At 44.7% G+C, this 24,602-nt stretch overlaps 2 protein-coding genes across 2 annotated transcripts; one reads left to right on the plus strand and one right to left on the minus strand.

Annotated features, from left to right (window-relative positions):
* The first annotated feature begins 8,702 nt into the window (after nt 1-8,702).
* On the plus strand, nt 8,703-10,377 carry LOC124694465. The gene is made up of 4 exons (XM_047227450.1): nt 8,703-8,999; nt 9,110-9,343; nt 9,486-10,187; nt 10,279-10,377. Exons 1-4 carry the CDS (start codon nt 8,703-8,705, stop codon nt 10,375-10,377), a joined length of 1,332 nt encoding a protein of 443 aa, XP_047083406.1.
* A 1,034-nt stretch (nt 10,378-11,411) lies between these two features.
* LOC124694949 lies at nt 11,412-13,068 on the minus strand. Its single transcript, XM_047227870.1, has 4 exons — nt 12,883-13,068; nt 12,227-12,474; nt 11,960-12,140; nt 11,412-11,534 (listed from the first exon to the last, which is right to left on the minus strand). The coding sequence occupies exons 1-4, from the start codon at nt 13,051-13,053 to the stop codon at nt 11,412-11,414; spliced, it is 723 nt and encodes a 240-aa protein (XP_047083826.1). The 5' UTR covers nt 13,054-13,068.
* Nucleotides 13,069-24,602: the final 11,534 nt, after the last annotated feature.

Consider the following 24,602-nt stretch of genomic DNA (forward strand, 5'->3'; position numbering starts at 1 on the left):
CTAGTTGGTCAAAGTTTCCCTGACAAGGACTCCGCTGATCAGGCAATAAAGAGGTATGCATTGGGCATATCTCGGCAGCACAGAGTGAAGCAGTCTGATCGAAGTCAGCTAAAAGTGATATGTGTTAAATTGAATGAGGGGTGTAGGGGGAGAGTGGTCGCTCGAAAGAGCTCTGGGGTATGTCAGCCCTAGCATATCTCAAAAATAGAACCACATACCTGCGAGCAGGTTGGGGCTCTGGATAACCACCGGAACGTCACCGCAAAATATGTGTCACATATCATGCAAGTGTTGGTGGAAAAAGACATCAATGTCATGTGAAGACGTTGCAAGAGACCGCAGAAGATCAGATTGGCTTCCATATCAGTTCCGGAAAGGCAAGGCGTGCGAAGGAGGAGATCTTCCAGAGGCTGTACGACACATATGAGCAAGCGTATGACCTAGCCCCCAGAATGCTCCATCAGATATCGTCAAGTAACCCCGGGACTCAAGTATTCAAAAGAGAACGTCAACACCCCAGGGAGCCAAATGAAGAAATACTTGACCGTTTATTCTGGGCATTCCCCCAGGCTATACAGGCATTCCAACAATGTCGTCCGGTGATATCAATAGATGGTACCTTCCTCACTGGGAAGTACAAGGGCACACTCTTGTTGGCGATCGCAGCAGATGCAAACAATCAACTCCTTCGTATTGCATATGCATTGGTGGAGAGCGAGAATAAAGATAGTTGGTTCTGGTTCCTGTTCTGCTTGAAGATATCAGTTGTCGGAAATCGCCCTGATGTTTGCATTATCTCTGATCGCAACACGGGGCTATTGAGCGTGCTAGAATTTTTGAAGGTGGCACAAGATCCTGAATGGGGGTGGCCCGATCTAGAAACAAGGTGGTGCATGCGGCATTTGGCAGCCAATTTTTACTCAAAATTCAAGAAGAAGGATTGGTTCAAGCTGTTCAAGAGAATGTGCATGCAGAAGACAACAGAGAAGATGAATGCAATTTGGAGTGGAATTAATGCAGAAATTGAGAAAGCTGCATTGCCACAGAGAACAGATCGGAGGGGTCATACCAGGACAATGAATTTGTCTACGTGGATTGCCGAGAGTTTCCCCGATTTTAGCAAGTGGGCGCTTGCTTACGACTCTGGGGCTCGGTACGGCATAATTACCACCAACATGTCTGAGGTGTACAATGGCGTGCTGAAAGGTGTGCGCGCCCTCCCTGTCATGGCGTTGATTAATGAAACTTGGAACCAGACTTTCGTACTTTGCAGACAGAGTCCAGGTTGCCAACGCTCGGGACGCACTGAACAAGCCATGGTCTGAAAAGATGCAGCGACATCTCGACGAGAAAGCCAAAAAAGCACAAAGCCATGGTTTCCGTCAAATTGATGCACTTAGGAATAAGTGGGAAATACATGTACGCGCCAAGTTTGTGAGAGGTCACCACAGAGGCTCAAGAAAGCATGCTGTCACCCTCGGACCTAGCTCATGTGAGTGCAGTTGTAACAAGCCAAAACTTTTGGGATACCCCTGTAGTCATGTCCTCAAGGCTGCTTCAGCACAGAACATCAGCGTGGAGACCTACATATCTCCGTACTTCAACACATACAACCTACTGCACACATGGAACGGTGAGTTCTGGACATGGGCCATTGGGCAGCACTATAGGGATGTATGGCCGGATAAATCCACCATATGGGTTTCGGACCCGACGTTGAAGAGGACCGCGAAGGGTCGACGCCAATCTCGCCGCCATAGAAATGACATGGACCATAGTCAGACGGGAGAACCGCGCCGTTGTCGCGTTTGCAGATGTCCCGGTCATGCGCGAAGGGAATGCCCTTACCGTAGCAACAACAACCCGGCTTGATGTAATTTGTTAATGTGTTGTAATAAATTTATAATAATTTGTACTCATGATTTGTTGTAACATATTTATAATTATTTGTACTTATCAGCTTGTTGTAATAAATTTCTAATTATTTGTGCTTATGATTTGTTGTAATACTTGCTAACATATTTATACTTATTATGTGTGTACAGGTGATGACGTCGCAATTACCAGACCTTTTAGAGGCGTCGTTTGATGCCGATCACCATTGTCACCAATGGTTGGACCCGAACGGCCACTTCGACCCCCCTCACACGTTCATGTTACGCGGCATCAAACATAGGTTGAATGTTCATGATCGTTATATGGATCACTTACGTGCTCACGGACTTCTTTCATATTCGAAGCTTACATCAAGCACAGAGAATTTTATGTTGGACCCGTCTCTTATGTCAGCCCTTGTTGATCGATGAAGACCTGAGACCCACACTTTTCAGTTACGTTGTGGGGAATTGACACCTACCCTAAAAGATGTGTTCATGATTACTGCTCTTCCTATCATTGGTAATCCAGTGGTACCCCAAGCATATTCTAGTAATTGGCCGAACCAGGTTGAAGCACGGTTTGGTGTTCCATTTCCTGCTAACACCCGCAAGTGGACAGCGTCCTAGGGGTGTGCCTTTGAGCTGGCTAGTCACCCATTTTGCTAACTTACCTGCCCATACGGATAATGTCACATTGTCAAGGCATCTATTTGCATATGTGTTGTATCTCTTAGGTATAATGTTCCCTTCGTCACATGGTGACGTTGTTCTTCCTAGTTTAATTAAAATTTCCCAAGAGATAGTAGAAGACCCCTTACTTCCCGGGCCCGTATACAGCTTTGGTTCAGCCATGCTTGCTCATACATACAGGGGGTTATGTCACGCCACACAGAAAAATCTAGGGGCCACATACTTGCCGTCAGCTATGAGTTTCTTCAGCTATGGTCATGGGAATACCTTCCTGTTGGACGTCCCCACCTTTCCAACATAATACACCCATACGATTTTGGCCAGGCTATACATGCCCCTCTGACATTTGGAGCTCGTTGGGTACATGCTAAAAAAAGGTGGTCAACAAATCTGGTACACGGTTGTTACCCGGAATACCACCAGGAGTTTGAGGGGCTAGAGGATCACATGATCAGATGGAACCCATGGACGGATAATGTCGCCGTATGGGGTGCTCAGCCACCTACACCTGATATGTATACAGGCTCCAACTTGTGGTTGACACGTTGCAACCTCCTATTTCTGTGGATGGTTGAGACATATAACCCAGAGCGTGTTATGCGACAATTTGGTCTCTATCAACAAGTTCCACCACCAGTACCGAGGCGACTTGATGATGTAGTTCATACGTAAGTGCGCTAATTCAGATATAAAATGTATTGCATTTTTTTTACTCACATATTTGTTATTAACTATTTTATTTCATTTCAGACAAGATAATAAATGCTTGAATTGTGCCGACTGGAGCAGTCGTAATAGACAGTGGATAGAGCTTTGGATTAATAATGCGGCATCCGATATTGTGCACGAATATAGGTACGTTGAGTATTAAATTGCTTCGATTATTTTCATAGATGTGCTAACGACAATTATTTCTTACATTCGTAGACCATATAATGATGCCACATATGACCACTAGAATCAGTGGTATCGCAGTAGCACAAGGACTTTGCTCACCAGCCCTCCACCTGAGAGGACGACAGATTACACACAGGTCGAGCATCTGGTTCTTGGGTTCTTAGGCCTGAACGGACAGCAGCATACCATCGCGAAACCTCGGTACTTACATTTGTTTACAAATATTAGTTTATTGCAATTAAAATAAATATTCACAACTTTTTGTTATTATTTTCAGATACGCGAATATAGGGAGATCGTCCGGTCTGCATCTGATGCTTTGCGGCTGCGAAACACGAATGACCCTGAAGGAAAATCCCTGATTATGCGTATATTTGATACGGCCATGAGCGGGATTAAAAGATTTGGTTGCGCTCGAGATGATGATGTTGTTACACGAGCTTACGACATGCCGGAGGCACCGTCGTCCAGACCCAGTATGGCGCGGACGACCAGTATGGCGCGTACGAGCAATATGGTGCGTACGAGCAGCATGGCGCGTACAAGCCAACCTCATACGCGGAATCCATCATATGCACGCGTCGACTCATCTCTACTTGATCGCTCACAATCAGCTCACATTTCTCCACCACATGGTGGCACACAGGTATTATCAGATACATCTAAAATTATGATACATCTAAAATTATGAATGGTCGTATGTTCTTGTACAAGATTGACAAATATATCATCTTCTATGCACTACAAATAGGAGGAGAATATTTTCTCTACTAATCCATTCGGGGAAAGATTTTCATACACCCAAGGGGAGACTTCAAATATCGAGAACACCACTCGCGTATCTTCATATTTTACAAATATTCACTTACACAACATAAAAATACGGCTATTATTTACGAACCTTTTCGTACGCAACAACATGTCGAACCTAACTGGTCAGAGATGGAAGCTGGAGTCGGCTACAATATACCTCCTCCACAGGTTCCTTCAAATTTAATATATAATTTCTCCCATAAAAAATATTGCTGCCTATTACTGACAACTCATATTTTTACGCGCGCAGCAATCTTTTGATCCTGTTTGACCCAACATGATAGCTGGTTTTGGCCATAATATGGCCCCACCACAGGATCGTGAGCATATGCAGCAAGAATATTATGCCGGATCTTATAATCAACCTGGACAATCAAGGGATATTTTATCAATTCTTTGCTGCTGACATTATGAGCGGACAAGAAAGTTTAATTCCTCCAGCGACACAATCTCAGCAGATACTACAAACTCCACCACAGAACAATGATGCCAGCACCGATGATGAGGATGAAGAGTACGGCCGAGGTTTGCGCCAACATCGTCCACCACGTCGTTTGTCGCCTTCTGGTGCTAAGCAGAGACCACCACGCCGTTGTCGACAAGCTTGATATGTTGAGAACTGTTACATATTATTATTATTTCTATCTATGTATGACCTAGGTATGAGACATATTTCTATAATTTCGCATAATAATTCAATAGGTACTTAAAAATAAGATACATCAACATGCAAAAAAATTCAACAAAAAATTAAGTTACTACCAAAATGAAGATACATCGGCACTGCCAACACCACAACTTAAAATAAACGCTACGAGTAACAATATAAGCTTCACTTTTTTTCCTTCTTAAATTAAAATACGGCTAATCACTGCAACGGAATTTAAGATACAACGCGAAAGTAAAACAGAAATTAAAATACGTAGTTACTACAACATATCACTCTATTTGCCCTGCGTCCACCGTGGCCATTTTTCAGTCTTGTCGCCGCGTTCTTCTGCTGCCTGCGCCTCAGCAGCCCTTTCTCTTAATCTCTTCCTTTCCGCTTCACGGGCCTCCCTGCGCACCTCTTCCTCTGCATACCTACGTGCAACCTCATCATCCATCCGCTTCTGATTTACCTCGCGATTTCGAGCTTGCTCTGCCCTTAATTTTTGTATTTGTCTCTCTCTTTCTGCTTTATCATTAGCAATAGCCTTTTCGAAACCCTCCTCCTCATGAAACCTTGCCCATGCACGCCGTTGTTTTTCCTCCACCTCAAGGCGCGCCCAATCCGGCTGCTCCTGGTCTATCTAGTGAAACCAGTTGCAAAGGGGCGGGGAGACTGCAACAAAAATAATACGGTTAATAAACGAAAATTAATGAAACCTACCGCATACCTCGAGGATTTTTAATCATGCTTTTAGAACATACCGCAGGCCTCGAGGACGATGAACTTGTTCGTGCGGGTGGATCATGATCGTAATAAGCGCACATGAAATATTTCATGCCGAACTTATCAGAAAAATCCACCACCTCCTTCACCTTCGCAAGGCGGCCGCACCAACACCTCTCTGCTGTAACCCCCGGTGGCAAGCTTGCATTCTTCCCTTCATCGGCCTAAAATATCCTGGTCCGAGCAAGGCATACTCATGCTGGCTAAGGTATAACGACTTGTGACTTGTGTACCAAATAACATCGAGCACTGTTTTTATAGAGAACTGGACAGATCGAGCGGGAGAATTAGGCGGGAAATTACTGCAATCAGCAAAAAAGCGAAGCAATCATCAAAAAGTGTAACGTGGGAATGAGTGCGCATGGGTATCAGTGTAGCACGCCTGCTGCGTTTGTCGGCCAGCAGGAATCCTGCCGCCGTGGCCGGTGGCGGCACCCTGCCACGCCAGCATGCCGCCGCATGCGGTGGCGGCAGGGCCCACCAGCTCACGGTGCGGTTGACGGCGACGGACGGCAGCGGACGTGCCGCCATAGCTGACGGCGGCAGGGCCTGCCGCCACAGCCGGCGGCGGCACCTGCCACGTGTCGGCTGGCGAGCGTAACGCCGTTGCACTTTTGCCATTTTCACTCACAAGTGGTCCTTTTTGCCATTTCATTGGGGCAGGTGGTCCTTCTTGCCAAAAATTCCGCCGACGGCACGGACAGAGGACTTTGGAGTGAGAAATTTTGAGGGGAGATGGGCAGCAGTGACCACAGCAGTCGCTCCCTTTGTCTGGTCCGGAAAGGAATCTTCGTGTCGGGTGGAGCAAAGGCCGGGAAAAGACAGGACTGAAGAAGTGCACACAACTAAATTCCTCTTCTTCTTTTCTCCGGATCTCAAAGCAACATCATATTTTGTACGGTACATATTACTTCCTCACCCATTCCTGCGTGTACAAAATCCACACTCCCTTATAAACCCACGAACATTCCTTTGAACTTGTATTTTTTTATCACATGCACATTTCTTTCCGAGCCGTGACTATCGTTTGAACCTGTGAATATTTTTTTCATTTTCTACGTGATTTTTTAAATATAGCATTCCCCCCTTTTTTACATGTCCAGAACATTATTTTGAAAACAATTAATTTTTGAATATGTTGAAAAAGTATTTCAAGTTATAAGATTAGAGTTCTCAAGATGATATATATTACCAAATATACGCTAATCTTATAAATTGAATAGATAGCGCTCATCTCTATCACAGAAACCCTGAAATTGCCTAATTGTGGCCTGTGGCCTTCAGAAATCTCCGATTCTAGGATTAAAAAGAGTCTCCGTTTTTCCATATCCACTTGTGCTTCTTTTTTTTGGTTACTCAACGGCCGATTTGAAAGCAATTGAGCCGTCGGGGGACCTTGGCCCTCTTCGGATTCTGCGACCACCATTTACTTCTCCAATTTCCCGAGGCGTCTTCACAATTCACATTCCCGATGCACGATTGCTTCCGTTACTTACACACTCCATTAAGGCTGGTGCCAACCCAACGCCCCACTCCCGCCCCGCCACGTCAGCTTTTGGGCCACTCTCACCCCACTCTCACCCCACTCACCACACTGCGCCAACGCACGCGCTATAGTCCCCACTCTCACTTCTCTCCCTCCACATCACCATTTCTTTTCCACATTAAGTTATTTCACTCGATTTTGTTTAGACATTCAAAATAATGCAAGAAAATATTTTATTCAACTTAAAATATTTCCGATTACATAATAGTTAATAAATTGCATAATAAATATTAAAAATTACATAATAAATAAAAATTCTACTCTTCTTCCTCTTGTTCCTGCTCCTCCTCCTCGTCGTCATCATCTTCCAGACCAAGCTCTTTTTCCAGCATCTTCATGGCCTTCGCATGTTTGCGCTTTTCTGCTTCGTTCATGTCGACGGTTGATCGGTCTTTCACTTTGTTCCATTGCTTGAATAGCTTAGCCTTCACTAAACTCTTCATCATGTTACTCATCGCGAAGGATTTACTTCCTACCTCACTGCTTGATGAGGTTTCCTTCCCCTTCCTCCTCGCCCTTACGTACCGCGGCTTTGGCCCTATCGCGGCCCATTGGACGCTCTTCCTCCGTGTCGCCTGTCGCGTCGCTAGAGCTGAACTCACCAGAAGGTCCTAGACGGATTCTCTTGGAACTGGAGTCGGTTCCACTACCAGGACCATGTTGTCCTTTCCACTTCGCTTCATTTTTTACAGCATTCCACCAGTGGAGCTTTCTGAACGGCCCTGTCACTCTTTTGTCTGTGGTGCGCCGGAGGACCATAAAACTCGGGGAATCGGCGAAGAAGCTACATTGGTGCGACGATGTGTCGGAGAGACACCTTCGAGGTCTATTGGTGACCCGTCTAGCATCAGATCCGTGAACGTGGTGCAATCTGGTGGAGTCCAACCGGACATGGTGGAGAAGTTGAGAGACGGAAGGTGATGAATGGAGATGAGATGGGTGTGGAGTGTGAGTGAAACAAATGGGGGTATTTATAGGGGTGGAGCTGAAATTTTGAACCAGCAACGGCTAGCTGACGTGGACCAATCAGGTCGCGCCACGTCAGCTAGCCGTTACTCGCTCCCGCCCCACTCCCGCCCTGCTCCCGCCCGCTCCCGCCCGCCTCCAGCCCGCCTCCCGCCCGCCTCCAGCCCGCCTCCCGCCCGCCTACCGCCCGCCTGCCTCCCGCCCCGGCCCGCCAACGCGCCGCCCCGCCTCCCGCCCCGCTCCCGCCTCCATCTCGCCGCCTACGCGGGCGACACCCGGGCGGTAGCGGGCGCTACCGCCGGGCGAGCCAGCCGGCGCCCGCCGCTCCACTCCCGCCCGCCTACCGCCCCTCTCCCGCCCCATCGCCGCCGCTACCGCCTCCCCTCCAGCCTGCGCTGGCACCGGCCTTACTAGTAGCGGGCACTCGATCGTCTCCTGTACTTTCATCTGACCCAGCACCAGGTCGTTCACTGCATCTATGGATTCTATGAAGATCACCCTCGCCGTGGACAGGTCGCGCAACCGCGTGCTGTTCGCGGACGCCGGCTCCGACTTCGTCGACGTCCTCCTCAGCTTCCTCACGCTCCCGCTCTCCGCCCTCCAGTTCTGCGCTACATCATCGCCAGGCTCAGGCTGTCTCTCCAACCTCACCGACAGCGTCGACCGACTCAGGAGCTGTAAGCTACTCAAGGTTGAGGCCTGCCATGATATGCTTCTCACGCCTCTGCCCACCCATGAGCTTTGGTATGCCACTATACTGTCTATACATGATCTAGTTCGCTCATTTTCTTCACCCTGTATTCTTGCTTTAATCAATTAAATCTTTTTTCTACTATCGTCAGGGACGGGGTCTGCCGATACTACGATGCGTTTATCAAGAAGCAGCCGAGCCTACATGTACACGGCAGATCTTGCAGGTGTTGGCTAATCATGGCTAGGCTCGTGCATGTCTACAACAAATCGATCTCTGGGTCTGGGATGTTTGTGAGATGTAAGGAAAGGTTTGTGATCAGCGATGACTGGACGATCAGTCCGGCATCCACAAGCACAATGCAGTCGCTGTCTCATAACATTTTCTATGGTTTTGAGGAGGTAGAAGTGTGCGTCGGCTGGCCGGAGGTTAGACGATTTGAATGATTAGTACTACATGAATATAGCTATTAGAGGAGTCACTTGCTTTACCGGGTGGTTTGCTTTACCTATATAAAAAAGACAAAGCTTGTTATCTACAGTACTAATTTGAATTTATCATGAGTTTCAGGTTGTATCCATTCTTAAGGCTTCTCTTTCGTCAGATACCATATTCACTGACGTCTTTCTACCCAACGGTACTGATGGTCATGTCTCTGCAATTCTAAGAACCCGTCAGAAAGTTCTGCAACGATCCTGTACAAAATCTGGTTCTGGTTCTTTACCGGAATGCACGATCAAGCTCTTCTACGACAGGAAGGTGAAGAAGGTCATGTATGCTGAATGCAAGCGTGAGTTCGTGGATCTACTTATTGGTTTCTTGACTTACCCATTGGGCTGTGTGATCAAGAACACGGCTAAACAGATCGCCGGAGCTGCCGCTTGTCATCTTGGCCGCAGCTTCAGCAATCTGTACACCAGCGCCGCCACTCTCGATGCAGCTGGATTCATGGGACGTGGGCCGGTCCCCAGATCCATATCAATAGAGATGTTGCTGAATCCGTCCCTTGGCCCGTTCAGCGATCGTTGCTCTCTTCGGAGAGAATCACTTGTGGAACTGCCACCGGTAGAGTACATGAGTCTGGCACCCTACACGTATGACAGGTCAAAGATATGCAAGAGCTGCTACCCTGACCTTGTCGAAGATCGCAATTACGTCGTAAGTGACGATCTGCTCGTCCATCAGGCTTCTGCCATGTCTGTGGCCAAGCACTGGTACATGAGGGACAAAGCCAATGTGGTGGAGATGGACGTTACCGTCCAAAAACCAGAGGTAACTAATCTAGCGAGGATTGGAAAATTTATTTGCTCACAACAAATATTAATAGTTCAGGCTTGTTTTGATTGATATTGTTGTCTTGCAGGCTGTTGCTCTCCTGCGAGCCATGCTTACCTCGAAGACAGCGCTCACCGATGTTTTCATTGGCCGCCTGGAGGAACCACCTGCTGTGACAAGTCTGTAGTTTGCAAGGAAACAAGTGGTTCGAGTGTGTTCACAATAAGATCGGTGATCAGACTTGGCGGTTGCTATTGAAGGTGAATCTGGGCTGGTGATTTGATCTGTGAGGATATTTTCATTGTTCGATGATAAATCACCAGTACGGTGAATGGTTAGTTCAAGTTATATTCGCAAGTCCAGCTTATGCTTGTTCCTTTCTGAATTGATATGACCTATGCTTATTCCTTTATGAATTGATATGAGCATCCGACTCTGCTGTGCGAGTGCTGTACTTTTTGATATTCCCTAGCTTTTATCATCATTAGACGAAAATTTTACAATTTATGAATAACCGAGTCATGACGATGATTTCTTGGAAACCTAACAAGTGTTAGGTAATGTGTCCCAACATGTTTTTTTTTCCTCTAGCGGAGCTGTGAGGCTTACCGGTCAGAAATCAATGTTCGCGGTTGTTTGTGATGCACGCTATTTCTCTCATCATATTTGACTTGTTTCATGTCGATATGGCATATTTTTGATACAATATGAAACCTTAATGAAATGGCATATCTTCGATTTTCGATATGGCATTTTTTTTATAGTCACCGGGGCTCACTTCTCTGCTCCTTTTATGGTTACTGTGGTGCTTAAAATTTGCAAGCTCACTATTGATTTTGCAGTTAGCACTTGAATTCTTAGAGATGGTGACAAAAGAGAATCTGATTTTACTCAATCTGCTTGAGCTACTAACATGTGTCAGTACTTGATACATGCAATACCGGTAGCTGCATGTAGATGCTTAAGACTAGAGATGTGATACAGATTTTGCTCATGCGTAACAGCACATATGGTGCAATGATAGACAATAGAATGGAACTTCCCGTCAGTCAGCATTCCCAACATTGCAACAGTTACAAAACCCTTCCACAATGGTGCAAAGATAGCGTACATTTTTTATGCTAGGTGGGCATTTCCCACAATGTCAAGTTCCACTTTGGGACTTCTATCCTCAGACATATCACAAACGTGGTCTGAAACCAGGTTGAATTGCTTCTTCAGCTAAGCAAATACAACATCTGAACGAAGCACATACTTGACATTCTTCTTCACGACCCGAGCTTCATGCAGCATGCACCTGGCACCATGTAGGTGGAGTAGAGCCATTCCTTGCACTGGGGCAACCTACATACAGGCAACCCGAGATTAATACCAGCTTGGCAGGACACTGCTAATGTTTATAATTACTGTAAGCACAAAAAGGATCATTTCATTGTGTTAATTCAGCATCAGCATATCTCATGACTCTAAACCATGTACAAGAGCTTCCCGATTTTGATAATCTTCTAGGAGTTTACAAGACCCTGAAATGAATATGTGCATCTGACATTCTCTTCTCCCAGACATAATTCCTCGGTTCTGACCCCTATAGCTAGAGCTAATCAGAGTTTATAGGTGGGGACCATAGTTTCAATCTTAACCACAAGCTGAGAAAGTCCTACTGTATATCATTACTACAAGCACTGGTTTCCCAGAACAGGAAAAATGGTTGACAGAGCAAAGTGGAAAACATTTATCTCAAACAGATGGATTTTGGAATCAGAAGGTACCTCAGCAACAATTCCTCCCCGGTGATCATAGAAGACAGTCTCCCCTCCAACAAGAGCCTGCGAATCTTTCCCGCTTCCCTTGCCAGAAAGGTATATTAGCAACGTGTACTGTGTCCTGGAACCATCCCCAAGGCTGACACTCTCATCGATATGCCTACCAAAGCGCTGACCTTCAACGTACCTACAAGCAACAACAACAGTAACTGCACCTGCGCAACAACGTGATATAACACATCGAATCTCTGTTCAAGTTTTAGCAGCCTATACCTGTAAAGTCTGATATTTGGATTCAAGCTGGTTGCCACTTTGCCAGCGATATTGATGTCCGTGAATATCCTGTTTATCCCTGTTTCCCAGAGGGTTTGAGCGAGCAAGGGATCCGTGACAGATATCCGGTCATTATCCCTAAAGGCCTCCCCCTTGAGCGGCCCGAGACTGCCCTGGTGCGTGAAGCCCATAGTTTCAGCGACGTCGATGAAGGCCTTCGCCTCGGCGGATGTGAGGAAATCAGGGACCTATGTCAAGTGCGGCAAGTTGTCCGTAAGTAACACAATAGGGTAAAGGTAAGTCCAGCATATACCACCATATCAGACTTTTTCACTTGGTTCATTATCATCAGACTACAGAAGAACCTCTCCTCCAAGAAGCGGCTCCCTTGCAGGAGTTTTATCTCTATTTTTTAGTGGAGGCAGGAGCCTTATCAGATCATGTACTACTTAGGTATCATTGCTGCAGAAGTGGCATGGCTAATTGATATAGACAGGCTAATTCCCTCCTAGACTAGATGCTCAACTGCAGGGTCAGTCCCAGATGATGGTAATCCCCTCCTAGCAGTAGCAGATGGAGCTACTGGATGCAAAACAGGCGACAAAATCCCTAGCTAAAGGACCAAAAACTCAATATCAGAAGGGGGATTGGCTTACGGTGAGGAGCTGGGTGCCCTTGAGGCGATTGACCTGGAGATCCTTCTTGGGCTTTATCGCCGGCCATGCCCCGCCGCTGGCGCTGGCGCTGGCGCCGCCCTTCTTCGCCTTCTTGGCCGCGGAGGATTTCTTCTGGCGAGCGCCGTCTCCTGCCGCCGCGGGTTGTTCCATGGGCGGTCGCTTCCTCCGGCTCGGCGCCGCTGGTGGTGGCATCCGGTAGTTGACGCGACCGGGCTGGACCCGGGCCGGTTGGGGCCCTGTTCGATTCATCAGCCCGATCCGGCCCCAGACGGATTTGGGTGCCGAACAGCTGAAGAACATCGTACTCAAACTGTTAGACCATGTCTAACACGTCCCTTAAAACCCGCCCACCCCGTAAATTCCGGCGGGGCAGGCGCGGTTTGGACCGTTTAGCAGGCCCCGTATTCGGGCCGATCCGCTTCGGCGGAATACGGGTCCCAGGAAATCCGCACCGCCGCCCCCTACTTATACCGGGCGAAGGTGCGAGTGAGGGGTTAACCCCTCGCAACCCTAGCTCCGCCATGCGCCGCCGCCTCCCCAGTTAGCTCCGGCGAGAAATCCCGCGCACTCTAGCTCCGCATTTCAACCGCCGGTCGACATGTACGCATGCCGAAGCAGTACCGCGTCGCCGGCGAGCGGATCGAAGCGATCCCGCTTGTTTCAAGTAGAAGATTTCAGAGAAAGAACACTTGCTTTCATTGATGAATAGGGGGTATTTATACCCCAAGAACAGGTGCCAATCATAGGCGGTTTACAAGGTTCGCGCCCTCTCGGAGGGACGCGGCGTTTGGACAAAATAACTGTCTACTTAGCTTAGGATTTAAGCTAGGGAAAATCTACACGAAAGCGCCGCACGCGTGTCTAACCGTGCGGCGGTTGCGTTAAGATTTGCGCGTTTTTATCTAAGGTGGCCGCACAGAGGACGACGTGACCAGCCTTATCCCCTCGCGGTCTCTCCCGTCCACTCGTTTCCTCCTCCGGCTGTGTCTCAAATCACCACTAGTGCTCCGCCAATCCACCGGCGACGAGCGCAGCGCCGCCGCCGCATGTGCGTGACGTGGAGGCTTCCGCTCCTAGCTAGCCCGGGCAGCCGCCATCTATCTATCCCCCACAAAATTGCCCGCCTCGAGGCTGCTCGACGCCGGCGGCTTCGACCCCATCGCCGAGGAGCCGCATCCTCCCCACGTCGCCAATGGCCGCGACCCCACTGCCCTCGCCTGCGCCATCTCCACCGAGGCCGGCGTCGTGCTCGCCATCATGCGCTGCAGCCTCAGCCGCTGCCGCCGAGCACCCGCTCATCTCCTGCCTCGTGACACCGCGCCGCCACATCTTCTCCTCGGCCGCCGTCGCTTCGCCCTTACTCCCGGATGCCACGCTGCGGCCCTTCTCACGGGGCACTCCCTCGATACCGGCCGGGCTACGCGCTATGGGAGGTCGTCGACGCCGTCACCAGCTGCTGATTCGAGGACGAGACGGAAGCCAACGCCGAGGAGTCCGTGCTGATGCGGATGCTGCAGGCGCTGCTCGCCTGCCTGCGCACCGGCCGCCCCTGCGCTGGGAAATTAACCAGCACGTATGCACCTTCGTCAACACCTACTTCTGCATCCTTCACCAGTTCATGGGTCCGACGGCCAGCATGATTTTTGCCTGAATTCTCCTCTCTCCGTCCATCTCGACCTGGTGTTTTATTAGTGCAGATTTTACTGGATATTTTTCATGTGAACTATCTCGAGTATCCCCTGAATTGCATGTGTCTCCCATCTTTTTGGAGGACGAAGATTCATCACAATTTTTAGCACAAAATCTGCTTTGCAACTATGAATTGCAAATCTGGCAGCTAGAAATTTTGAATTTGGCAACACCGTGTAGTTGTTAAATAAACTGGATGTTATTGCTAATTAACCTGATTGTTGCTGCAAAATAATCTGGTGGTAGCTACTGGAATTTTTGCATCTAGTGACAGGTAAAACCGTATAGTTGTTAAATAAACTGGTAGTTCTCGCTAAATAACCAGATAGTTACTGAATATAATCTGGTAGCTACTGGGATTTAGGCATGTAGTCACAGGCAAAATCGTGTAGTTGTTAAATAAACTGATAATTATCGCTAATTAGCCGGGTAGTTGCTGCAAAATAATCTGGTAGCTACTAGAATTTTGTAATCTAGTCAGAAGGCAACACTATATAGTTGTAAAATAACGTGGTATTATTGCTAATTAAGCTAGTAGTTATTGCAAAATAATCTGATAGCTACTAATTTGATAACTATAGAGAAAGTGGCATTTGTTTCAAAAATCTGCTAGCCTCTACCAAAATAACCTGGAAACTGTTATCATTTAAATGGTAGCTGTCTCAAACTAAAAGCTAGATTTTTGTGGTACAAAAGATTTTGTGAAAACTGCTCGCCCATGCAAAACTAATTACAAGCAAAAAGGTGGTGCACAAAGTGACACTCTAGCCACAGCAAACACATGAAAGCATGACTTATCGGTTGGACCAGCGGGACAAGTGGTGCATGTGCTAGCTGCCATGCATGCGCGCTCACTCTCCCAGCTCAAGCCGCACACGACGCGCTTAAACAGAAATTGACTTTTGGCTGCCATTTCACGTGGTGGGGTTGGGAGAATCCGCCGCACGGAAATGCATTTGTGCGGCGCCGCCGGGTAGTGCTGTCCTTTAAGCTAATCTTACTAACAGCCTAATTAGCTTATGATCTAAGCTATATTCTATTCCTAACACTCCCCCTTGGACAACGCCGTTTCTTGAAAAACTCTTGTATAATCTTCAGGATCTTCTCGCATAGTCTTCAAAGTATTTTTGTATATCCATGAGGATGCCCTTGTAAACAACATTGCTCTTTTGTAAATTTTATCATCTTGAAAGCTGTCATCTTTAGAATCTCTCCCCCAAAAACCCCGTGGGAAAAATATGAGGAGAGTTGTATTTGATATGTTGTTAAAACTCCTTTAAACCTATCGGGAAAATTAAGGAGAAAATAATACAACATATACTGGTTGTTGTTTCCTTGAGAACTCATATGAGAAAACCTTAGAAAAGGGAAAAACCTCACGAATGAGTTTGGAGAACAATAAATATGCCTTATATACTTCCTTTAAAAACCCCAGTGGGGAAAATAGGAGGTACGACATGTAAATATTGCAAAAAGTGCAATATGGTGTGCCACCGAAAACTCCTTTAAAACCCAAAAGGGAAAAAATAAGGAGAAAGCAATGTGACATATCTAGACACTTATATTTATATCGTCTCATTAAAAACCTTTTATGAGAAACCATTAGGAAAAACTCATTAAGGGAAAAAGAGTACAATATATATGATCTAATGATCATCACTGGGTTATAATTTGGGAGTTTTACTCTCCCTGAACTTTGCAAATCTAAAAGTTGTCTTACACCAATCCATGAACTTAAATTCATGAGCGTGGGAATCTGTAAAACACTGTGAATAAACCTGTTAGATTTTCACATGATATATTTGCAAAGTGTTTATCTCCCTAGTTTGAAAGATATTAATTTAACCCTGATGCATTTAAGCAATACAAGTGGTATTATCTGATAGATAATGGTGGGTGATTCTGTTGAATCTTAACCACATGATCTTGAATGTGTTCAATTAATCAAGAACATTTGTGCCTTAAATATATCAGAGGATATTACTTACACCAACTTTTTTAGTTGGGGTTTGCACTTAAAATAAGTTCACAACAAAACATTCGCATTCGTGATGTAGTTTGTATTGAGATATGGAACAAGAGGTCCAGTATCACTTCATCACTACTACAATGTATGAATGAATTTGTATCTATGTTAGGGATATTGTGACCATATGTATCTTTGATTTTATTTATCCATATTTAATTTCTCCAAAATTTTATGGACATGTAAAGACTGATAGATATGTCTTCCGAAGGAATATAATCAAGTTATAAACTTGATTAATACTTGGTTCAATCCAAATCTCCGTCTTGATAAGATTGTAAGGACCTTTCATGTATATTATAGACTTTGATGATAAAAGTATCGATATATACAAAGGTCATGTAGAATCCAATTAGGGATTTTGTTTATGACTGCATATAAGCAATCATTATTGTACGAGTAATCCTTTATAAGAAGGAGCTCTTATAGTCAATTGTACCACACAATTTGTGTTTGACTATTTTAAGTCATAGAGTGACTTTTGTATTATTACACATATGTTGCTATTTATTTTGGATTTGGATTTATAAGTCTTAAGGACTTTAATATAGATATCCAAATTGAGTGACCCATATGATTATGTAATCACTACATCCATCAACTACATGGATAGTTTATTTATAACTGCCAATAATATTAGTATCGAAACGTAATTCCACTTATACCAATAGGGTATGTTACATCATATATAATTGATGTCGGGTCTCTGCGTGAACCCTTGCGCTACAAGCCTCACTTTATCACCACCTCATTTTTTTTTGTTGTTAACAAAAATTCATTTCTCTTCCAGAGGGAAGGTGCTTATGAGAAATAGGTATTACGATGGTAAATACCTCCATTGTTGAGTGAGTGCTATTCTTATTCAATTGCATCCTTCTAGTTGAACCAATATATGAGTGCATTAGGCACTCTGCCATGGACTTTGGTTCAGGGCCCTAAAGGTTTTAGCAATTTAAGAATAAATATTTGTCGACAAAATGTAGTCTTTGTTGTATGATTCTGTTGAATCTATAAGATTTGTGGAAATGTGATTAAAATATTTGAACTCCTCATGATTTCCCATAACAATGGAGTCAATGTGTTTCGATGTCCCAACACTTAAAATTATGTGCACATTTGTGTTGGGTTTGGATGATGAGCATCCACTATGTGTTATTCAACTTGCGGTTGAACTACATTTACTTGTTGAGGATATAATTTCCTCTGTTCCGCGGAAGCATGTGAGAATTTATATCTCATGTGGCCAATTTTCTCCCCCTTTGGCTCTCATTTCGGAGGAAAGTGGTTATATTAGGTACCTTCACTCTTTTGGCACATTGTTGCATGCATAATATGATTTTGTGACATATTTGTCCCGAGTAAATGTATGTGGCAGATTTGCAATGTGTTGCAAATTTATGACTGAACTTATCGTTCAGATTTTCAAGTACGTGAATATAAGGACTGAAAGTCTATGACATTTATTATTTATTTATCGGCATTCTTTGTGGTACTAATCTCCCCCTAATGCCGAAAAATGTCGTTATTGCAAATGCAATCAGCGTACGGGATATCAATAACTCCCTTGTTAGGGTCTTAAGGTATTTGACGGATAAACGATTATACCTTAGTTATTTATCACATAGATCCCAAATTGATGTGAGTGCCCATGATGTACGTTGGGGTGGTGATAACGGTATATAACCGTATTATCGCAGATGGGAAATACTTGTTTGATTTCCACGTACTTACTGAAGGGGAAGCAGTATTATAAGCAGCTGTAGTGATCTAGATTAGATCTACGGCGTGTAATACCACACAAAATATCTCCAACAATATGTTGGTATATCAAAATTTTGTTGCAGTGGTCATTTAATGAGTTTGATTCTTTTGACAAAGAATTTAGTTGCACTATTCTGGGTATGTACCCTTAGGTACTTAGTAAAATCATAAATGCTCATGAAGATGATAATTAAATTGGTCAAACCAATATATTATGATAATTTTCTCTTCATTTGAGAAATTAATTTAGTAATATCATGGGTTTGTGGAGATTAGAGACCCACATAAGACCATCAACTAGATGTATCTATGAATACCATGAAATACTTATATCGCCCAGATAGTTATTGAACAGTCCACAAGTATCTTCTTGAATAAGTTCAAGAAATTTGAGTGGAGTGTGAGAGACATAGAAAAAAAAAATCTCATGGCACATTAGATGCTCATAAAATCTGATGATTTGAGAATTTTTTAACTTGTAAATTGTGACCAACAAAATTTCACTAAGTTTTCGCATTATCCCTATAATGGGTAACCAAGGCCATTATGACAAATCTTAAATTCATCAAGATCCGAAAATTTAGTTTGTACGCAACAAAGTTTAGTATGAATTTAGTTCATACCTTGAAATTTCATGTATGAGAAACATGATATTAATGGATAACATACCACATTTAGTAGTATGATTATAGGCTAAATGATATATTGGGATAGTCATGAGACAAAATGAAGTCCCAAAAGTGTATTGGGAATCTTATCCCACAAGAAAAACGATATTGTGAAGGAGTGCATCTCCTAACGGATTGGACTTATGTTATCATTCTGATGAAGATTATAAGTACAATCCGAATCCAGGTTATTTTCTGGTGTTTACCAAAGAGATGTTTCAAATTATCCCTTTGCATTCACATTACATAATGAATCTAAAGTATAATTCACCAGCTGCTAGGGAATATATGTATGTACAATGATTTATACAACAACATATTTGATAGACTTGATAGTTATATTATCCCTTTTATTGTGTCTACTATGATTTTATTTGTCATTTTACCTCCACTTTACATTGATTTCTCATTGTTCTTTTTGTGATCATTGAGATTCTTAGTATTTTGAGTACTAATATGAATTTCAGGTATTGGTATATCACCCGTAGGGTGTATCACATGAATCTTCATATGAAGATATGATATATTATTATCCTGAAATAAATATGATAATTTATTGTGTTATCATCAAACAAAATGTAAAGTGATTTCGAGGCTTTGAATCACATCTTCATATCGACTGTGTGATCAAAAAAATATCAACTTGGAGTTGAATATGTAGACACCAGAAAGAAAAAAAACTACAATGTACTAGAAGTACTCAAAAGTGTTTGAGAAACTATTAACATTGTGTTTATACATCATACATCTCCTTGATGGAGATTTACGGAGAAATCGATATTTACTCAATTTCTCTCATCCGATGTGAGTTTAATAAGTTACATTGATGGATATTCTAGCCATCAAATGCATGATATTATCATGCAATTTATTTACCATGATAGTAAATTAAAATTGATGAAAATGCTTCGACGCAATATATTAATGGTCGAGGTGACTCCTTAATTATCATAAGGTAAACATTCAATGTTGAGACATTAAATTATACTTATATTAATGCTTTGGACTTCATCCCCAAAGTGTTGGGAGATGTTAAATTCACCGCCAAACTATAAAATGAAGCATGTAGTGATCATGCCGGAATTTAATTTTACATTGATAGAAAAAAAAATTCTTTGGTAAACAACAAGTATGCTCTAGAGGAACAATTGAATGTTAAGCTAGTGCTTCCATGCCATATGTGTGTGCTGATCTCAAATAGTAAGTTAACACATTGTAGATTTTCTCCATATTTATGGAGTACGTCTTTCATTAAAATGGTGGATAATAAAATATTAAATTCGAGATAGTCACATATTTTATTGGCAATTGTATCCCATATTTTCTATGAGAATTTCACAAGAAAACTTGATTTAAATTGCAAAATAAAATTGTTGTATCAAATTGCATGTTATATAAAATGCTAGATGCAAATATATACAACATTATATATTTCAGGAATATGTGAAATTTGAGTAAAATATTCTAACCCAATATGTGGAAGTTTGAGGGCTTGACGTGGTGCTTTTACATGATGTAATTATAATCGTTCCATGCAATTCAGCAAGACCATATGGTCTAGAACGTATAGTAGCTGTAAAGCAAAAGGCTTGAATCTAAACAACAATAACCAGTTTGTTGAAAACAGTAGTGTAAATATGCAAAGTCCCATGAACATGATATCTCGTTTGTAATATACAAAAGCTAGAGAGCTAAATTGTAAATATAAGTTTAGCCTGGGTCTAAACCAGAAACTAGAGGGATGTGCGCATATTAAACCAACTGAAGAGATAAGGTTCTCTATCGTTTCCTCTGTGGTGTTCACGAATCAATCGATTCGTCTCAGCCTGCTTTGCACAAAGGGCATTGCGGGGACGATGCCTTGCTCTCCGCCGCTCCAGAGGGGCTGCGTGTGGCGTGACAATCCATTAGAGTCGCCTCCGTGCCGGGAGGAGCCAGGCCGAGGGTCGGGGCCGTGCGCTCCGCCGCGCCACGAGGGCCCAGCCGAAGGTTGCGGGGTGCGCCCGCTCCGGTGGTGCAATTGGTGGTGCGCCGTCCGTTCGACGCCGCCTCCGCCGCGAGGAGTCGGTCGGAGAGCCGGCCGCTGGCCTTCATGGCCACGCCGTGCTGGGGCCGCGGATGCAGCTGCTGCTGTGCGATGCGCCGGCCCTGCCTCAGTGAGAAGCCGGGCCGTCGGGGCAGGGGTCGCCTCTGCTCTCGTGACGGCAAGGCCGACGACGGCTTCCACGGGCGCCGAAACGCGGTGAGGGCGCCGCGCCGGTGTGAGCCGGCGACGAGGATGCTGACGAAGGTGTCGGTGTCGACGGGCGTGCTAATGCGCCTTACTGTTCTTTTGGCGCTGCAGGGAGGAGCCGCCCGGAGGTGTTGTGGCCGCGTTAGGAGCCGCCGGCCCACACATCACGCCGGCGAGCGAATCTGTGCCGCCGGCCGTCGTGGCGTGCTGCTTTTCTTCTTCTCTCTGTTATTGCCTTATGCTCTTGGTAGAGACAAAGTGCTGATAACGTGTTTCAAGTAGAAGATTTCAGAGAAAGAACACTTGCTTTCATTGATGAATAGGGGGTATTTATACCCCAAGAACAGGTGCCAATCATAGGCGGTTTACAAGGTTCGCGCCCTCTCGGAGGGACGCGGCGTTTGGACAAAATAACTGTCTACTTAGCTTAGGATTTAAGCTAATCTTACTAACAGCCTAATTAGCTTATGATCTAAGCTATATTCTATTCCTAACACCGCTCGCCGGACACCGTCGAGGAGGCGTGGCGTCTCCAATGCAAGCGATCCACCGCCGGGAGCCGCCGTCCGGCGTGCGTGAGTACGCCGGCGCCCTGTACGTCCGGCCGAAGCTCCGTGAGTTCGTCGTGGGCGGGCGCTGGTACAAAGAAGATCCACCGCTCAAGCCGATGAGCGGCCCCGACTTCGAGAAGTGGCGCGCCGAGTGGGAGCGGAACCGCCGGGCAAAGGCGGCATGGGACGCGCGCATCGAGAGAACCAGCGGCGGAGGAGCTCCGCTCGCCGGCGAGGAGGAAGAGGAGGAGGAGGAAGACCCCCTCTTCTTGCAGGAGATAGCAACGTCCCTCAAGGACGACGCCGACAAGAAGAGGGCGGAGGAAGAAGAGAAGGCGGCGGCCATCGCCGCCGTGAAGGAGGCGCAGGCGCGGGAGGCGGAGGCGGACGCATACATCGTCGACCTCTCCGACTAGAAGTCGCGATCCATTTAGGATCACGCAATTCCGTATGTATATATGTTGATCCGTATGTATGATCGACTATCTATGAACTATGAATATGAACAAGTTTCTCGGAGTTTTAAATTTTTGAATTTACGGGGTGAAATACGGGATCTGCTAGACGGAACGATCTATCTAGGAGCACTTTTTTATATAGGACGAAATACTAGCGTTTTACGGGCAAAAAAGTAAGGGACCTGTTAGACATGCTCTTAGGCTCACTTCTGACCTTACATCTTTGGAAGCACCCTTTTAGGAAAAGGGATGATTAGGCTTGTGATAGTGGCACCCGTGATGGTATTATAAGTATGATATTAGTGTATAATATCAGTGTATGATATCATCTCTATATTACATATTCTTATGTAGTAGTACTAGTTTTATTGTATTTATTGGTTTTAAAATCTTAATACAAAACTATGTATAAGATCTATTCGACACTACTTTTTAGTATGTAAGGTTTGGAGCATAAATCCACCAAAGGGAGTAGACAGATCCATAAATATAGCGGATTTTCGAACCCTCTAACTGCACTAACCCTTGATCAAAATTTCTCTAGATTCTCTCACAGTTTATTAGGCGTGCGCGTACCCCTAGGTCGCAAATTTGATCAAGTTAGCATTAGTTATATGTTATAAAAATTATATCATTACAAAGTTTAGATATTCTATTTTCTAATGATATAATTTTTGCATTATATAATTTAAATTATATAGGTTAAATTAGAGACCTAGTGATACGGGAAGACTAATAAACTGGAACGGAGGGAGTAGTTGGCTAATGTATATCCCAAGGCAACCGTGCATTATGAGATTAGCAATCAATACGGTCTAAAAACCAATCATCAGACTGTTGCCTGCCAAAACCCACCGGCGAGCAGCGGCGAGCAACACGAAGAGCCGGGAGGCTGCCAAGACTGCTGGTGGGCCCTGGTCCCTCGACGTCGTCCCGCAAATGCTCTGGCACACGTCCTGACGGCCGTAAGGGCGTGCCACCTGACCTATACCTGGTCAGGGAGGTGTTGGATTGCTTCGATTAGCTTCCTGCATGGTAGACACGTAAACATTAAATACGAGCCCGATCGGCTCTCAGGTTGCCCTGTGGATCGGCTCGAGGAGCCGATTACCCCATGGTTCACGTTGGATTTACGATGACATGGGGGTCCTGCTTGATCAAAACAAAGCTAAACCAATCTACGACAGTTTAGGGTTTTCACCGCATAACCGGAACATCCTACGCGTAGTTGAGCCTAGCAGATATGAAAGATAATAGAAAACTACTCCTAAAAGAGGCCTAAAAACCAACGTTAAGTCAATTCCCGGAACATCCCTTCTAGGAACGGCAAACCACACCTCAGGCACTACCGGATCATCCAACCCCAGCGTAAGGCCTAACCATACGGATATCAAACTAATACTTGAAGAACAAGTAGCAACTATAACAGATCGGATCTACTAAGTAAAGAACAAGCAAGGTGCTGCCCTTACACCTATCTTAGGTGTAAGGGCAGCTAGATATCGAGGGACGGCATAGCTAGGCAAATATGTATAAGAAAAGCATCCATGCAAGCCCCAAAACACCTACGATAAATAGTGTTACTCGCCATCAACAAGGCTTCAGTACGAGCAACACAAGATAACGAATAAACCTATACTGCCTAGATCGTAGGATGCGATCTAGGCAGCATGATGCTTACCCGGAAGAAACCCTCGAAACAAGGGGTGGCGATGCGCCTAGATTGTGTTTGTTGTGAACGTGATTGTCCTCCTTTTCTCAATAACCCTAGATACATATTTATAGTCCGTAGACTTTCTATCTTTGGAAATACACCTAACCGTGTACGGGCTAAACTCTATCTTTTAATTCTAAACTACCATAATATACAGATACACGGGCAAACTAGCCCAACTCTCGTGCAAGGCCGCTTCAGAGACTCTCCACGTGTATATCTTTCAAGCCCATCTCAATTACGGCCCATGTCTTGCTCTTGGCTAAATTCTGGTGATAACACAAACATACAACTTTCTCGAAATCTACCGAAGACTAGTTGAATGCCCGTGCGTTGCTACGGTTTTGAATAGATTATTTGACCCCTGATTATTTTGTTTTTTTTATCTTTTATAGTTCTAATGAACTCATAAAATACATGTAGACGTAAAATAATTTTCCTTTCATTTTGTTCCTTCTTATTTATCCGTGGGCTTTCTAGCCATGCCACAACTACGTCGATGTGTTCGTCTCTACCAAAAATATAGAAAGTTCAACTCATGAGGTTTTTTTAGTTTCTACCAAACCTTATGATTGAAAGCTCCACCAAAAATCTAAAGA

Source organism: Lolium rigidum, chromosome 3, assembly GCF_022539505.1.
Source record: "Lolium rigidum isolate FL_2022 chromosome 3, APGP_CSIRO_Lrig_0.1, whole genome shotgun sequence".
Lineage (NCBI taxonomy): Eukaryota > Viridiplantae > Streptophyta > Magnoliopsida > Poales > Poaceae > Lolium > Lolium rigidum.

Coding starts and splice junctions, on each gene's coding strand:
- LOC124694465 (XM_047227450.1), top strand. CDS start 8,703: ATGGATTCTATGAAGATCACCCTCGCCGTGGACAGGTCGCGCAACCGC. Junction 9,344..9,485: donor TGTGCGTCGGCTGGCCGGAG/GTTAGACGATTT, acceptor CATGAGTTTCAG/GTTGTATCCATTCTTAAGGC. Junction 10,188..10,278: donor TTACCGTCCAAAAACCAGAG/GTAACTAATCTA, acceptor GTTGTCTTGCAG/GCTGTTGCTCTCCTGCGAGC.
- LOC124694949 (XM_047227870.1), bottom strand. CDS start 13,053: ATGGAACAACCCGCGGCGGCAGGAGACGGCGCTCGCCAGAAGAAATCC. Junction 12,475..12,882: donor AGGGCACCCAGCTCCTCACC/GTAAGCCAATCC, acceptor CACTTGACATAG/GTCCCTGATTTCCTCACATC. Junction 12,141..12,226: donor CCAAATATCAGACTTTACAG/GTATAGGCTGCT, acceptor TGTTGCTTGTAG/GTACGTTGAAGGTCAGCGCT.